The 17862-nt window shown below is 34.4% G+C and overlaps 1 protein-coding gene across 2 annotated transcripts; it reads left to right on the top strand.

Annotated features, from left to right (window-relative positions):
- The first annotated feature begins 4587 nt into the window (after positions 1 to 4587).
- Positions 4588 to 17786, top strand: LOC130613699 (adenine phosphoribosyltransferase-like). 2 transcript variants are annotated; one of them, XM_057435031.1, is made up of 7 exons: positions 4622 to 4710; positions 10696 to 10778; positions 11554 to 11711; positions 11786 to 11889; positions 16393 to 16526; positions 17344 to 17422; positions 17532 to 17786. In XM_057435031.1, the coding sequence occupies exons 3-7, from the start codon at positions 11593 to 11595 to the stop codon at positions 17669 to 17671; spliced, it is 576 nt and encodes a 191-aa protein (XP_057291014.1). In that variant the 5' UTR covers positions 4622 to 4710; positions 10696 to 10778; positions 11554 to 11592; the 3' UTR covers positions 17672 to 17786. The 2 variants fall into 2 exon arrangements, with proteins under 2 accessions (XP_057291013.1, XP_057291014.1); XM_057435030.1 differs by lacking the exon at positions 10696 to 10778 and having other exon boundaries at positions 4588 to 4710.
- The last annotated feature ends 76 nt before the right edge of the window (positions 17787 to 17862 follow it).

Here is a 17862-nt window from a genome sequence, read left to right as displayed (position 1 = left end):
CGGCGATCAAAAAAAGATCAAAAAATAATTTAACGAGATGTTTAATTAGGAGGTGGAAGTTGAAAGAAGCGCTCTGGAGCTTATTAAAAAAGACATCTAAGGAAAATTAAAATAATCTTCTTGCTCTAACCGAAATTTCTTTTAATAACATATCACACACTCTAAAATTAGGTCTTTTCTGCAGCCAGGTCTTTTCGTCCACATACGACGGTTCTAACGTTTTCTTAAATTTTTTGTTGCCGAAATAATTACTGCAACAGCAGCGAGTTTAACTCTGTCTTCGCTCTCTGAAGACATTTTATCGAAAGGAAAATATCAAAATCTGTTCTCGTGTATCACCTGAAGTTTCAATTTTATTAATGCTTAATATAATTTCGATAAATTGAATTCGATTAATTGGGTCGTGTATCATTACCTTGTCACCCTTACTTTTTCAGTTTTATAAATGAAACTCTTTTTAAAAATAATACATTCCGAGGCTAGAACAATGCGTGTACCCAAAGGGCCATTCAATTCTTGGTTTTTGGCACAGAAAATGTTAATATTTTCATCTATTCAACACTTAACTCACTTTAGAGTTTCAAATTTTGAATTTACAGTCGTTTAAAATCGAATTTTGGATTTTTTCAATTTTGGATTTTCAATTTCGATTTTTTTTAATTTTCTCAATTTTTTTGGATTTTCAATTTTTCAATTTCGAATTTTGGATTTTCTCAATTTTGGATTTTCAATTTTTCAATTTCGAATTTTTCAATTTTGGATTTTCAATTTTCCGATTTCTACAATCCCGGACTTAATTTATTGGAAAAGTAGTTATAAGCACTGTTTCTACAAAACACAAAGGCATTACGAACTTGTCAAAGTTCACTTGTGAATGATCGCAAACGGACTTAGGACTTCGGATCTTAAGTTATTTGGTTAGTTTCGAATTCTTAACCCATACTAATTTTTGCTGACGCCAGCACACCCCGTTTCCCCGAATTGTAGCACCTTACCGGGCCGTCGTGTGGATAGTTCCGAAATGCGGACATGGCAGAAACTGCCAGTAGCGCATTTTCGACGCTATTTACCTGGCCTACACATTTCCCATAGCGAAGCTTTTGCAGCCTGCCGGCTGCAGAGTTTTGACAAGGCGATTCCATTTGGCCAGTTCGAGAAATAGCCAAAAATTGGCCTTTTTCAATAATATTATGTCCAGGATTGTAATTGTGGGTTTTTCCAATTTCCAATTTCGAAGTTTCCATTTTGGATTTCTTCAATTTTGGATTTCTGACTATTTTCAATGTTTAATATATTTTTTCAACTTTCTGTATTCTTTAATTCGACATTTTTTATTTTTTTTGATTTTCATTTTGTTATATTTTTATCTTGACGGGTATTTCCGTACTGTCCTATTTTTCCTCTTCATGTGTCTCATTTTTTCACCAGACACTGTCTGAAACTATTCTAGCCAAACACTGGGCCTAACACAACAAACAATACTCCGCCCCACGGCACACAATATAAGGCGTTAGTGTTCTTTGTCTTAATTGTTGTCAAGAATACACGCGAATTCTGCCAATAAAAGGCGCATCATGGCGCATTGTTCCAACACAACACAGTCTGATGAAGGCATGAATCCAACGTTTACCTTTCGTGTTGATGGTGAAAGAGGCATTGGTAGGATTTTAAGAAGATCGCAAGTCACAGTAGAACGACTCGCAATGATGTAAGGTAAAATAATCTGTCATCTAATGTGGCTTACACCCACTAGCTGAACTTAACTTTCCTTTGACATACTCAAATTATGTTATAGCTTCGGGTGGATACAGTATACCTTACTGAAGATTTCGATAGCTCTGAGTTTCCCAATGAGGACGGTACCTTCCAGTGTTTGTCACAGGCTATTGAAGGAACACTTTACACATTAGAAGGAGAAAGTACTGTAAATGCGCAGCATATAGATGCTCCATCCCCACAGTTTGGTGATTTTTCGAACTCAAGCGAGAAGAAGCTCACCCGGGTAAAACATCTTTTTACATAGTACACATTTTTTTACATAAGAACAAACCATATAAAAACATAAGGCATTGAATAACAATTTAAAACAAGTTAAGAACGTTTTGGGTTTTAAATGGGTTTCTAATTCTTAAAAATATTGTTGATCTCTTTAAATGATTGTTCACTTTGTTGTTCTAAGAGGCAAACGTCTAAAAAAAATTTAGCGTTTTTTTAAAGAACCCTTTAATTGTGAGTTATCTGCATATAACTCTGAACATATTTTTGCCAAGCGATAAGTAATTCTCTTTCTAAGTGATTATTTCTTCGTATGGTGATTAATCCTTCCCTTTATTGCTTTTTATTTTTACATATAGCTACGCTTCTTCCGCCACGACAACTTCGGCAACGAGAAAACGAAGTAACGCTTTACCGGAGACGTTTTCGTTGAAGCTCATATTGGGGGAACCCAAGGCCAAAAAAATAAGTAACTATTTATGACTAACTATTTTTAAGATTTTTAACGCTAACAGTTGTAAAGCAAATTATATTGTCTTAAGCTGAGAATGATCATGTGAGAATGATGTATGCGCAAATCAACGAAGAGAACGCAAATGTGAGAGGCATAACTAGTATTAATTAAGAAAAAAAGTTTTTTGTTTCTGGTATTTTTAATATACTCCAGTAAAACAAGCTGGTTCAGAAAACAAAACAAGTTCCCAGAGAAGGTTTGTGACCAAAAAATGTGACATGGCATAATAAAATCAATTTTCTTTAAAAAATATTTTCCTCAAGGAAGCACGCAACAAAATTTACAGCTGTTTTCTCTACTTTACACATATTTTAGAAGACGATGAGGTAAGATAAGAAAAGCTGCAATATAAATGTGTCATGTAGAGAAATGTAAAAATCAAAAAATCTTAGAAAAACATATTTTTTTATCGAAATGCCAAATTATTAAAAAATAACTGAAGTAAATGTAATAATGTCTTATACATACTTCTTGAACTGCCGTTGCTACAATCTGTTCTAAATGGGCTTGTGAAACTCTTGGCGACAATCCATTTTCTTTACAATACCGTTTTATTGACTTTACGGAATAACCTCTTTCTCCTGGATACCGCGACTGCAAGATATTGTTTATCTCTTCATAAGTTTTTTTTTGAGAAAAAAAAAAAGAATTTCTTCAATAAAAATTTTATTCGTGTCTGTTTCTGTGGTAAGACAAACAACATTTAACTGAATCCTACGAATGTTATACAACACTTTACACTTCACGTCAATTGATCTGATAGGCCAGAATTATCACATGACTTGTCACATGATTTGTTACTCTTTTAGGCATTTACGAGTTAAAGATTTTCAATTTTCTATTTAAACTAGAACAAGAAGCCCTGGGGGCTCTAAGAATTTTCGCGCGCTACCAAAATATTTGATGAAAAGCCTATCATTCATGGTTGAAAGTCTTGCAATTGAACGTTGATGGTCTTAAACGGCATTAGTTGACAAAAAATCAAAATTTTGATGTGACCATCATTTTCAGCATACTTTTTTTATTAACTGTGTCAATTTTTGTCGAAAATAAAGCAGTTTTAATTTTTGGATAAATTTTGGTCTGAAATGACATTTAGGTGACAAAAAATCAAACTTTTGTACCATAATCATTTTCAGCATACTTTATTTGTTAACTGTGCCAGATTTAGCCGAAAATGAAGTGGTTTTAATTTTTGGACCAATTTTGGCCTAAAATTGCATTTAGGTGACAAAAATCAAAATTTTGATGTCACCATTATGTTCAGCATACTTTTTTTGTTAACTTTGCCAATTTTTGTTGAAAATGAAGTAGTTTTAATTTTTGGACCAATTTTGGCCTAAAATGACATTTAAGGTGACAAAAAAACCAAAATTTTGATGTCACCATCATGTTCAGCATACTTTATTTGTTAACTGTGCCAAATTTTGTTGAAAATAAAGTAGTTCTAATTTTTGGACCAATTTTGGCCTAAAATGACATTTAGGTGACTAAAATTAAAATTATTATGTGACCATTATGTTCAGCATACTTTTTTTGTTAAATGTGCCAAATTTTGTCGAAAACAAATACCAATTTTAGCCTGAAACGTCAATACGAGACTTCCCAGTAGTTAAGGAGCTTGGGTACGAAGTTTACATCGTGACGGAGCAACGTGAAATCCCAGGGTCGATTTTTCTCAAAAAATGCTCCGAAAGAAAAAAAAGACGGTTTTAAAGAATTTCCTATGCCTTCGGGCGCGGAAATTCAATTAACAATTGAACTTAAAATTCAATTTTTGATTTAAACGAAATTTCATTTAATTTTCAAATTTAAAATTCTAATAAAAATCAGGAATTTAGAAATTGATATTACATTTTGGGATTTTTAGCACCAAATGACCCAAAGTAATCGTTGGGTTTGTAAAAGAAAACGTCTGCGAAGGAGAGCGTACTTTTTTGCAAAATATGAAGTTCCTCTTTCGTTCTTTGATTTGAAAACGAAGAACGAAAATTGAGTTGCAATTTTCTTTTTGTATTGAATTAAAAAAGAAAAATTGATAAAAATATTGAATTTTGTTTTTATTTTAAAATGAAAATTGAATGTCCCTTTTAGGTCACGGATTCAGTAGGTTTTTGGCCATTCCGTATTGTAGGTGGTTCTAAATCAAAACAATCTTTTAAATAGGACGGAGGAGACGTGGAAGACCACCAAAAAACCTGGTAACATCGTTTTTCATATACTTTTCTAAAATTAAACAAATGTAACGAAGTTTAATTATAGTAATAATTTAGCTTTGATCTTATTATCCGAGTATTAAGTGAGATTCGACTTCATCGAGCTTTTTATCTCCCCCATATTCGTTGGAGGGAGGGGGGGAGGTAATCCTAAACCTCAAAAAACGCAACCTACACACCGTTGTGTTATAAAATTCATTGGGATTTACAGTCCATCCAGATAATCTGATTTTGAGCCAAAACAAGTTTTAGAGTTCCTTGGATTTATCATTAGTGTGAATAAGACAGTAACTCTTACCCTGAAAAAAAAGGCACCCATATTATTGCCCTGTGTAATTAAGTGACACAGAAGATGTGCATATTTTACATGGCTAGCCTCACAAATATTGAGAAACAAATATATATTTATTATTTCCAGAAGAAGCCATTGCTTAGAGATGGAGAGTCCTAGAGTATTTTATGCTCATTTTGAGCTATATGCAGACCCCAATAAGGGTCAGCGTTCTACCAGACAACTCTGTGCAACATCCAACGGCCCACACAGTGTTACATCTCCCCAATTTTCCTCACATGGCTTGGGCAACCTGTGGCTATAGTATATAACATTTACTAGGCCATGTTGAATCACCATTAAGGGGAATTGAACCCCGTAGTCTAGTAAACTATAAACTCATCATTTTTCCCTTTTTGATATTTTTGATAGAGAAGAGAAAAACGCACAAAAATAAGCAGGGTTACAAAAGCAGGACAGACATCGAAGCGCAAGAGCAGAAAAGAGAGACAGGTATCCTGTCTACGATCACCCGCACAAAGTGCAAAAGTTATAACCATTAAGCTATACGGCGCCAAATGAAAGAGAAAAGATCAATAAGAACTCTAGCACAATTAATATATATATAAGTTTCCCAGCAGCCTTATTGGGGTACTACATGGTAGACTCTACTATAGAGTACCAAAAGACTGAAATTTGACTCTTTAAAAAAACGTGCTGGCAACTTTGATAAGCATATTTCATTAACCTCTACTGCTATGGAAGATATATCCTGGTAGAAGAATAATTTATGAGATAGCATAACCTTAATAGTTCGAGCCAATCCAAGTGTTGTAATATTGACAGATGCCTTAACAAAAGGTTGGGGAGTGTTCACTGAAGAATTTCCACGCAGGGGGCGAGTTTTTAGCCAGAAAGCAAGAAAATCACATAAACATATTAGAACTAACGTTCTTTGGGTTGCAGGCCCTTTGCACCCTCATCACAAATGCTAATATGTTGCTAAAGATGGATAACATCAGCCGCATCCTGTTTAAACAAAAAGGGCAGGGTAAAGTCTATCACAAGGGATCAGATTACACATAGCATTTGAGACTGGGCAAAAAGCAAAAATAATTGGATCTTCCTGGCATTCTTAACATTAAAGCCGACAGAGAGCCACGACCAAATAACATTTCTCCACGCACTGAAAGTTCTATAGCCTTCCAATCAGAAATAGACCTCTTTGCAAGTAGAATCAACAAACTGTTATCTGCCTTCTTCTGCTATCGATCAGATCCAGACTGCATCGGAGTAAACTTGTTTACTTAGCATTAGCACAATATCCTATTTTATGCCTTTCCACCCTTTGCCTGTCTTCCTCAGGTCATCCAAAGCATCAGCAATGATCAGGCAGTAGGTACGTTATTCTGATTTGATAACGAAGGAAATTATTGTTTCACCTAAAATAGACTTACTATTGTTCTTCATCCACTGCACCGAAACTTACACCACCAGATAGAAATTGTCTCAGGCAGGCAGTAAACCAGAAACAGTTGTGTTCCACCAAAATAAAACAACTGTTAACCACATCTTCGTCAGAAAAAAAATCTACCTATACCGTAAATGATAGATTAAGCGCCCTGTGAGCGTCCGGAGTTGCAGAAAAAATTATAAGGCGTTCCTGCTCTAATAAGCACCCCCTCCCTTGATAAAAGGGGCCGCTTATTAAGATCGGCATGAAAAACAACGATTTTTAATATAACTATAGGTTTGCAATTATGAAAGTGATGTTTTGAATGCTGCTCCTGAATTCCTCACAATAGATGAAGACAATGAAAATAAAGATGGAGATGCAGTGGTGAAATATTCATAAAAGATTCATTATTACTATTGTATTTCTTTCTTTTTTGTTTGTATTTCTATTTTTTATTCAAAAAAATTATGAGAATAAAGATTAAAAAAATTTGCTTTTCTAAAAAAAATTAATAAGTGCCCCTGTCAAGATAGAATTTTTAAATGAGTTCCCTGGGTGCTTAATCTGTCATTTTCGTCAACCTATAAGGAAATGGCTAAAGTTCTGTAAAAGGAAAACATCCCATAACCCTATACCCCAGAACCCTATAGCCTATATAACCCTATACAAACATGTGAAAAAGGCAAGCTATGGATACATTGCTGCAGCAAGGTCAGCCCTGTCCGCTGTATTACCAAAGGAAGTAGGAACAAGCTTTCGGAAGAATGAGGAAGTCAGCAGATTAATTAAAGTGTTTTCAAGCTATATACATTCTTTCCTACCCAAACACACTGTAATATATGACCCTGATGTTTTCTAAATTATCACCTTAATAACTGGATATGTGTACTTAGATCTAGACTGTGTTAGATCTAAACTCAACTTCCTCTGTATCAAGTCTGTCCTTATAACCTCCTGCTAAGTCTCTCTCAGTCTGCCTCTGGGCTTTGCCCCAAGAACTATCAAGTCTCTACACTTTCTTACCCAATTATCCCCCTCCATTCTTTCCAAGTGCCCCAGCCAATTCAATCTTCTTACATCTTTAATTCTACGGATTCTTAGCCTGCTTCTTAGCTCATCTGAACTCTTTCTGTCTCTCAGACTGGCGTTACACATCCACCTAACCATTCTCATATGATTCCTTTCTAAACGGTCAAGATCTTCCTGCTTCACTGCCCATGTCTCACTACCGTACAACATAACACTTCTTACACAGGCCTGATACAACCTACCTTTTTTAACTCAATTGACAAGACTCTGCTAGTCAACAAAGGAAGTAACTCTCTGAACTTTTTCCAAGCAAAACCTATCCTGCAAGTAACACTTCTTCCAACACCCCCTTCAATGCCCAACATATCACCTAAGTAACAGAAGTTCTCAACTATGTCTAATGAGCCACTGTTGTACATCATTGAAGCTGAAAATACTTCATTCTCTATAATCCCACCTTTGCAACGCTTGCATACAAACTGAATGTCAGCTCTTAACCTTCCACCAATACTACTGCACTTCTTATGTACCCAATGCTTGCAAGTCTGAAAAAAAATTGAGTTACTACCAACCCCTTTCCTGCCAACTCCACAAGACCACTTTCCAACTACAAGGTCACACTTGGCTGCAATGCTACTAGTCATGACTTTAGACTTTGCTGTGTTCACCCTTAGCCCTTTCTCTTCTAGTCCTTTTTTTCACTTCTCAAACTTTTCAACTAATTATTCCATTAACTCTGCTATGAGAACCAAATCATCTGCATACAATAACTCCCATGGACAACCTGTTCTGAACTCTATCGACAGCGCTTTCAAGACTAGAACAAACAACGAAGGACTAAGTACAGAACCCTGATGTACACCAACATTTACACTAAATTCATCACTAAGTGAATCGTTAATCCTGACACGACTTCTAGCGTTGCTGTTTATAGACTACAACAACAAAAAATATACAATAAACTAAGAAATGGCATGATTGTATCAAGATTTGGATTTTTAAGCAGCAATAGCTAATTAAAAACAAATTTAGAACACAACAACCTATACAAAAACGAAAGAACGAACACTGATTTAGCACAACATTCAGTCAAAAAATATTTAGCCCTATTACCCTAATAGCAAGAAAAACACTGTTTTTATTTTTTTATTTCTGGCTCAAACTTTCAAAATGTTGAATCAAACTTAAAAATACCTTGTAGCTGTTATGCGATAATTACTATAAATGCTTGAAATTTTTAACAAAACACAATCATTCAAGAACAGATCGTTAACTACATTATTACACATTTTTGTGTCCTGGCTAGGGTTGTAATAGTATATATGCTAAGTCATTTTCTCCATTGTAAATTGTTTCAATTCGTATAAAAATGAAAAGATCATGGTCACAGTCCCTAATGCTTATAATAAAATTAAGCGTTGCTTTAAGACCAAGTTTTAGATACACAGGGTTTTTGCATTGGCAAATTCTACTTTGGCAAGTGCCGAAGTGGCTGAAGTCTATCTCTGCCCCTGATGCCCCTTAAGCCTATTGCAGTTAGCACCATTACTAAATATGTTAAAAAATTCTTAGGATTAGCAGGTATCGACATTAAGACCTTTAGTGCCCACTTCACAAGAAGTGCATCTACCAGCCACCACCACCAATGAAGACAATTGCCAAAGCTGCTTGTTGGAGAAGAACAAGCACACTTGCAAAAATTGCCCATATGCAAAAACCTGGGAAACGAATTTCTGAAAGGTTTATATATAGACAAATATTTTTGATTAGGTTAAATTGTATTATAGGATGCGTGTACCCTTATGGTGCATGATGATATTAACCCTATAATAACTGTTTATGTGGGCAATACCAGAGAATAATGACTGACGTCAAGCAAACGTAGTAGTGGTGGTAATGTGGCGGTGTTCGTGGCCAGACTATATGCTAAAAATTTAAAATGCAACAAAACCCATAATATAAAAAACAAAAGAACTTTTAAAGTAATACAATTGGTTATTAATAGACATGAGAACAGAGAAACAAGACAGCAATAACATACAATAAAATAGTAACAAGTAACATAAAGTAACTGTGCCTCAGCAGCAGCAACATGGCTCCCCTCAAGACAGTATCTCACATCTTGACAAAAAACTAACTATTACTTTTCAATCAAAATCAACAAAACCATGGCTCCCTGATTGGGAATTGTTTTGTTTTTAATTATTTTCAATAACCAACACCAACATATGTATTGGACACACTAGTTCATGTTGATTACATGTAGTTTTCAGTGACATTGATTGAACCAGTCCGTCCTCGTCTGGAAACGTGTTTTTTAACCTTGCCAATTTCTAATCAGAACAATGTTCAGATTCTTCTTTTGCCAACTTGGAAGCAACGTTGCTTGTGTTGCCAAACTGCTCCTTTTTGGAGAGTTTGCAGGTATTCTTTCCTCCACCTTGACCAAAAAACATAGTACATGCGTTCTTGTACTATAAACACTATATCTTCTGACTGAAAGTAGATTTAATAGTTGTTCAAAACTAAAACAATTGTTGCCACCATGCAATGCAAGAGCTTTAGGCAGAAAAAAACATGTTGATAGCTTAATTAGGAGACATAAATCACCTAAATAGTCTTTATCGTAAAGTTGCCGTTGTCCCTGAATGAATTTCGGACTCCACCCTATCATACAACTCCATGCAACATTCAACAGCCCACACAGTGTGTCATTTCTCCCATTTCCCTCCCTGCCAAGAGTATCTCCACTCATCACCCCCTCCAAAAGGCTGAAATACACTATACATTTTTAATGATAGCGTATTTCATCAATTATTTATTGTTTTTGTGGAGCCGGTATTCATTCATATTTTTTCAACAAAGAAATAGAAGGCAAATTTCAGAAGAACAGATTTTCGTGAAGGAATTAATATTGTGTGATGAACATCTTTTATCGCCGGCCTAACCACTAATCTATGGCACCATTATGATGGACAGACCCTGGATAAATACCCAAGATTTCTGTGTTTTCTGTTCCCCTCTGAAGTAAATATCAACTTAAAAAGACCTCTTACCCTGGACACAGGGACCGTTCCATGGGCTGCCAGGGGTATTTTTTGCAATACAGCATAGTTATAATTTGGCCACCTATGTTGGCGTACATATTATTGTGATAATTGAACAACCAATTCAAATCACTGTGTATGGTGTATGTATGTGTTTTGATTTATAGATTTTTGGGGGTAGAAGGAAGGAAAATGAACCTTGCGAATTCTGCTTTCTGACTCAGTAGTAGCCCCACACTGTCCACCAAATGTAAGTGGTTTGTTCAAGGAAAACAGCTTCTAGGGATTTTATTGTATATATTAATGTGTTTGTTCCACATCTGAGTCACTTGTCCTGTTTGGTACCAGAGAGAAAAACAGGTAGCCGTATTCCTAAAAAAAGGGTGGTGTCAAGAGTTCTGCAAAGTGAACTGGGGTGGCTAAGCCCAGACTCTGCACTAAGGATAAATAAGCATGGTAGACCTAGCCAAAGAAAAGGAGTAAATAACATTTTGACTTAGTAACATGCAGCTCAGACTTCTCTGTACTATGAGCTAGGCCTTGATTAAGTTCTACAAGTGTACATTTATATTTTATATTCTCACACTTGCATTGAAAAAGTGATGTTAAGTGGAGAATGATGAATGTTACAAATATTAATGAATCTGGTTAAAGTGTTGGAAATATTACACAAAGTGGAATAAGAAAAACATTAACTATTTAATAGAAGTTGCATGACATATTATTGTTGCTGCTTGTGAGTGTGAGGTTGTTTTTTAAGTGCATGTGACTCATGCAAATTGCGATTTAAAATCTCTGCGTGATCGCAGTCTTTTGCAGTGTTCAAAATTTCTTCTCAGTCATTCTCAAATGTAAGTTACTGTTTCTTCCTTACACTGCTTAGAACTACTGCTTTGTTCCTGACCCAGCTTTGCTTTAGGACATTTACATTTCGATTTTAACCTAGAAAAGGTATATGCATTAAATGTTTTAGGGTGTATTTATATATTTGAAGACAGCTCTAAAATTTGACATTTATATTTTAGTTCATAACATTTTTTGAAGTATCCTGACTGATACAAGAAATGGCTGCAAAAATGAACTGGAATGAATGGGAGTGGACATCCCCAGAAAAATCCCTCGAAGGGATTAAGATGCTTATTAAAGCTGTGCCAGATTTTCCTAAAAAAGGGATTTTATTCAGGTTACAAGTTTAATGTTGATTACTTTAAAGCAGTACTTACTTGCATAGACATATTTTTTTTTAAATATATTTAGGGATATTATGCCCATCTTTCAAGTTCCACAAGCTGTGACTGCTATTGTTGATCTCATGACTGCATATATTGAAGTACATTTTGGAGAAGTGAATGCCATTGCAGGTATATATTTTAAACCTGCAGTTTTTATAATATTTAAATAACTTGTAAAAAAAGTATGTTAAAAGCTAACTGTATGTTTTAGGCATGTACTTGGATGTACTTGAATGCCTACAACAGAGTTCAAAACAGAATGCAACAGAGTTCCTAACAACTAGGGCTAAGATTTGACTTGAAAACTAAGCAACTAGCCAGGCTGGTGTTTTGGAAAGTTAAGTAACACCAGTTTATATCTGGATAATAACCGACAAAACAGTTGTATTAAAAGAAGGAAAAGTCATTTTTCTAAAGTGCAGAAATAGCAAGTGTGAAGTAAAGTTATTAAAATTTAAATATTTCACTTAGGTCCTTCTTAGCAACTTTGAGGCTGAAATCAAAATCAAAATTTCGTTCTTAGCAGCTCAGGCTGAAATGAAAAAGGGGATTGCATAAGAAGAGCTACATAGGGGGAAAATTGTCGTGATAGGAAATTTTTGTAAAACTTATCTTTGCCATTTGTAAGTTTTGGCAAAATGCCGCAATTACTTGAAAACAGAGAAACAACGAAAGTGAAGGATTCATTAAAAGGTGCGACAGGTTGTTGGTAGTGCGGTGAATCTTTATTGTGTGCCTTTAATTTACTGGTTCTATAAAATGGACTTGTGTAATTGTTTCCTGTAAAGGAATGAAATGCTGGCATAGCAAAACATTTATTTTTGATAGTGATTGCCGTATTTGTCATATTGACCAAGCGTTTGTTGTTTTCAGTACCAATAATATATGAATTTATTAAAGGGTTATAACCAGGTATGTTAAGATACAGTCAATGTACACACATACTATCTAGTCTGATTTACTACACTTGTATCGCATATACGAAGGTTATACAGAGTTAATAAATCAAGTTATTTTCGATTGAATGCAATGAATTAAAAAATAAATACATAGGGATCAGTATATTGTCAGCAAAATGCTTCGTATGTTGCTGTCAACTGACTGAAATTTATTTATGTTTACATCACAAAGAATAAATTTAATTCCTCCTGCAAAAAGTTTTGTAAAGTGTAGAGTTTAATCCAGAAATTTTAAGCTGTAGGTGTTGGATTCAAATTGGGAGTTTCATTAATAATCTTTCAGAGGATCTTTCAATTCTCAGGGAGGTCAAGTGTGATAACATGAGACATGCTGGTGTAATATGTTGGTTTCATTGAAATGAATTGGAAATTAAGACAAATTCCATTGGGAAATAGCCATTGAACGGCTACTATTTTTAGGACACGCAATAATTTACTACATCCTGTGTAAATATTCATGATGAATAAATAAATATAAGGCCGTTTACACAAGACTCAAAGTGAACTCAAGCCGGTTGAAGTTGGAAAAAATTCACTTCAGTCCGACTGTTTGCACGAGTATTCTTCACATCAAGCGAATTGAAACTCACTTCGGGTAAGCGTCATTTTAACCGGTGCGGAACTTCTATGTAAACACTTGCACCCTAAAGTAAAATGCGGTTTCTGAGACAAACCCATGCGTATTGGAAACGAGGTTGGAAGCTGATGGCTGGAATTTTCTCTTTCCTTCAAGCTACGAGCAAGGCAACATTGAAAAAATTTAAATAACAAATGCAAACGTTTAGGAATGAGAAAAGAGGAAAAAAATTTATTCCCTAAGGGAGTTGTATGTTAATTATATAATCTGTAGCTAGCCAGGTCATTTATACATCTTCGATCTTGTGTTCATTAAAAAGGCACTTCTTGAAAAGATGGATGGGCAAAAAGAATCAGAGCAGCATTTTGATGAGATATTGTCAGAAATAGCACAGTTTGCTGAGGATAATGATAGGAAGCACTGAGTACCATAGATGTGAATGTTATCAGAGAAATGTCGACAGATGCACCACCCCCTAAAAAGAAGAAGAAACCAAAAGTAAAGAAATAACAAAACGTTGGACTTGGGATGGCGAGAAAGTGGAATCACTTTTTGATAATTTGATAGAGTACAAGTCCTAAAAACGTATGAAGGGCTTGATATTTGAGTGATGATTGCAGAGATGTTTCCCATTGAAAGATTTCGGATTAAAATCTGTTGATATAGCAGAAACTGATGAGATGTCGAAGGAGGAAATTTTTATATAAAAAAACACCTTTGGCAAGAAAAAATATCAAGGAGGGATATAATCGAGTGAAAACAAAAATTAACGACCAAGGCACGTTTATAAAAATGCAATTATATAGGACGGGGATCAGGAAGTGGTCGTTTAGTATTGTCTTTTTATGATAAATTACAAAAAGTTTGGGGAGGTTCACCTTTTATAGATGCTCTTTCTTCTTCACCGCAATATTAAATTCCTTATATGACGCCAAATCACAAATAACACAAGTTAGACATTATTTTATATATATTTTATGAAAACATAAAAAAGTACACAAGTGCTTCTATTGTATATATGACATGAAAAAAAGAATGTTTTTTGTATGAAAATATATACAAAAATTGTTCTGATCTATGAAGCAAAATATATCTCGTGAATATATTCTGCAAATGCATCCCGCAACATTTTGCCTCTACTTGTGTTATATGCATAAAGTTAATCAAAAAGCGATGAATTATTTTCTCGTCTTTCTGCTTGTAGTTGCGTTTGAAGAAGATTAGGAATCTGTGCTTTATGTAGTTCACAAAAATTTCGGAATACAAAGCACGAGTAAATCATTGTGTGTTAATTCCACATCGACCGCTCTCTTCAAAATTCTCCAACGACGTTTGAGACGACCTAATGCACACTCTATTTGATTACATGGGGACTGCAAAACGTTGTTTAAATAAATATGTCTGTTTCCAAAGCAATTTGCGCACTCTTTCATCACATTTAGCAATAAGGGGTGAGCAGAATCTCCGATAAGTATAGATGGAAATTTCGTCACTTTATATCAACAACAATAGAAAAACATTTTCATCACAAATTCCCAGACAGTTTAATGTATATTTCATCTTACAACTGAAATAATCGTGTGGGTTTTCCTATGGCTGTTGAATTGGTGTGTGGGAGCCATCAACGCAACCAATTGCGAAAATCCGAACTTCTATTCGAACCGCATAGCTGCATCTCTTATTTCTTCCACAGTTGATGGAAATCTTATTAACTCTGGGCGAAGAATAGAATTTACAGCGTCAAAAACGTTTCCTAATTTTTTTGAATATATTAAAATCAATTCTCAAATTGCTAAACCATTCTTGTTCTAACAATTCGCCTGTAAATAAATTTTGCCACTATAGATCTGTATTGCCAGGATTTTTCATACCGAATGTTAGCCTTGTGGTAGAGTGTCTCTTCCAGTGCGGGAGATCTTGGGCTCAAATCCCGGCCGAGTCATGCCAAAGACTATAAAAGTGTGAATCTATCCTTTCTGCGTAGCGTGAGAATAGGATTGATATCTTAGGCGGTTGTCTAGTTAAGCGATTGATGTGCTTGCACGACTTTCGTAGCTCAAAAAAGAGCTTTAAATGCACTAGGACCCCCTTCGCAGGACCCTCGTAGATAGCAGTACCAATTGAAACTGAAGAGGTCATCCTGGGTAAATAATTTCAATAATAATAATAATAATAATAATATTAGTAATAATATTTTTGAACATTTGACATATATTTTGTTAATTTTTCTAGATACAATTAAAAATTCAAATTCTGCTGTGTTCACTTATAAAAAGGACGGTAGATAAACATACAATACACAAACTTCATTATTGGGCTTTCCAATCACAATCAGTGACAAAATATATTGGCAAAACTCAGAGAAATTCAGTTAAGTATAGCAACTGAAATTTACTCCCCCTATATCAAGGTTTTTTTTCAGACAAAAACACTGTCAGAGCACTGATACAGGGGAAAGGGGGGATTCACAGCTGTCATCACTGTTTTGCCATTTATTTTGTCCAGGATTGCAGTTCTTGTTTCGTCTATTAAATACATAATAAGAGCATCTGCAAACAACTTCACTGCATTTGAAAATCATTCTATTTACGTTTATTTTGTTTTGTCTGAACAAGTTAGTAAGCTTCTTCACGAATCCTAATAATAATAATAATAATAATAATAATAGTCGTCATTATCCAAGCATTGTCTGCATTATCCATGCATTGTCTGCATTATCCATGCGAAATAATAATAATAATAATAATCGTTTGTGCTTAATCTTATTTATAAGATTAAGCACAAACGATTTTTCTTCTCCAACACTGCAGTTTTTAGCATTTGAGATATTTGCTTCAGGCTTAGAAGTTGTTGAAACATATATATGAATTGCATGTTGAAAACATTGAAGGAACTGACGATAACCAAATTATTTACATGACATTTCTTCTCTAGTGATCTCATTCTTTTTCCGGTTTAAGTGAAATTCGGGTCTCAAAAGAGCACTGGTTAGTAACCAATAGTAAATGGGAATAAAAACCAGTTGTAAAAATTTAAGAAACTACACCCATAAATATGTGTGAAATTCTTTATAGATTGTGAAACATCTTCTTTCAGGTCTTGATGCTAGAGGGTTTTTGATTGGTCCTAGTATTGCTGTTAATTTGAATAAGCCGTTTATTCCTGTGCGGAAACAGGGAAAATTACCTGGAAAATGTTATAGCGTAGAATCCACTAAAGAATATGGAAAGGTCGGTTTATGTAGCACTTTTTAATTTTTTTTTTTTTTTTAACTTCAACAAAATTTAGCCTTTATTATTACAAAGTACATACAAATGCAACAGTTTATCAAAATATCAGGTTTGTCACGCCCCCTCAAAATTCTCAATTTTCACCATTTTGAAAAGTCTCACCAATTTTAAAAAGTCTCCACAAATTTCCTTAAATTTTCTCTAAAATTATATTTTTAACAATTTTCTCTAAGAACTATACGGTAAAATAAATTTTCTATATATGGCTACAGCAAAAAAATATTATTTACTCATTACATTACCTTGAAAATCTACTCAAATATTCTCAATTTCCGTGGAAAAAATATGAGGATGTCCTCAAATGTCCTCAATTTTTTTTTACAAAAATACTCTCTCTAAAAAGCTCAAAAATTCCATCACAAGTCCAAACATCTCTTCAAATTTACTATAAAATTCTCATCAAAAGTCCAAACATCTCTTCAAATTGAACTCTATAAAGAGTAGCAACTCTGGATAACCTTTAGAATAATTTTTTGTAGGAAAATATTCCGTGGATGTGATGTCACGGAATTTTAGCAAAATCTTGCAAAATTACTGCAAAAGAATTCGATGAAGTGAATTCACAAAATTAAATCCTTACGTATTATGTCACTCATATAAATGTACACCTTATTCAGAAAAAAAAAATGAAGAGAAACTTTTACGAATTGGAATGGGAGAAAAATCCGCACAGATTAATTTTACAAAAGTTTTAAAAAAAAGAATTTTGGGAATTTACAATCTGAAAATTTTTTCTTCCATTGCTTTATCTTTTTAGGATGTTTTAGAAGTACAAGTTGATGGTTTATCAAAAGGCCAAAAAGTTGTTATCGTCGACGACCTTCTAGCCACTGGTGGTATGAACAGTAATTTATCCACAGTGTTTTAAAAATATTTCTGTACTCTCGAAATAGCCCTTTCAAATTATTTGAAGCATCTAATTTATTTACTCCTTCTTATCTACAGGTACAATGCAGTCTACATGTCAACTTGTGACGTTAGCTGGAGCGACAGTGGCTGGTTGTATATCTATTGTCGAGTTGAAGGAGTTGAATGGTCGAAGCAAAGTAGATCAGTATCCATACCATGCATTTATAACGTACTAAGTAATAGACCGCGTGCAAACATAAAAGAATCTTGTAATATATATATATTTACTAACGTTTTTCATTTTAATGTAGTATTTTATTCAATGTAACGACGACATATAGTTGCGTGGTATGAATTTTTTTTTTTCTGATTGGTCACATCAAAACTGTCATTAGCAATCATATATTTAACTGACGACTCTACCGTC

This window comes from Hydractinia symbiolongicarpus, chromosome 11 (genome assembly GCF_029227915.1).
Source record: "Hydractinia symbiolongicarpus strain clone_291-10 chromosome 11, HSymV2.1, whole genome shotgun sequence".
NCBI lineage: Eukaryota > Metazoa > Cnidaria > Hydrozoa > Anthoathecata > Hydractiniidae > Hydractinia > Hydractinia symbiolongicarpus.
This window is presented reverse-complemented; position numbering and strand designations above follow the sequence as displayed.

Excerpts from the sequence above, each read along its gene's own strand:
- LOC130613699 (XM_057435030.1), top strand. The coding sequence starts at position 11,593 with ATGGCTGCAAAAATGAACTGGAATGAATGGGAGTGGACATCCCCAGAA. Across the intron at positions 11,712-11,785 it reads AAAAAAGGGATTTTATTCAG|GGATATTATGCCCATCTTTC; the intron begins GTTACAAGTTTA and ends AAATATATTTAG. Across the intron at positions 16,527-17,343 it reads CCACTAAAGAATATGGAAAG|GATGTTTTAGAAGTACAAGT; the intron begins GTCGGTTTATGT and ends TTATCTTTTTAG.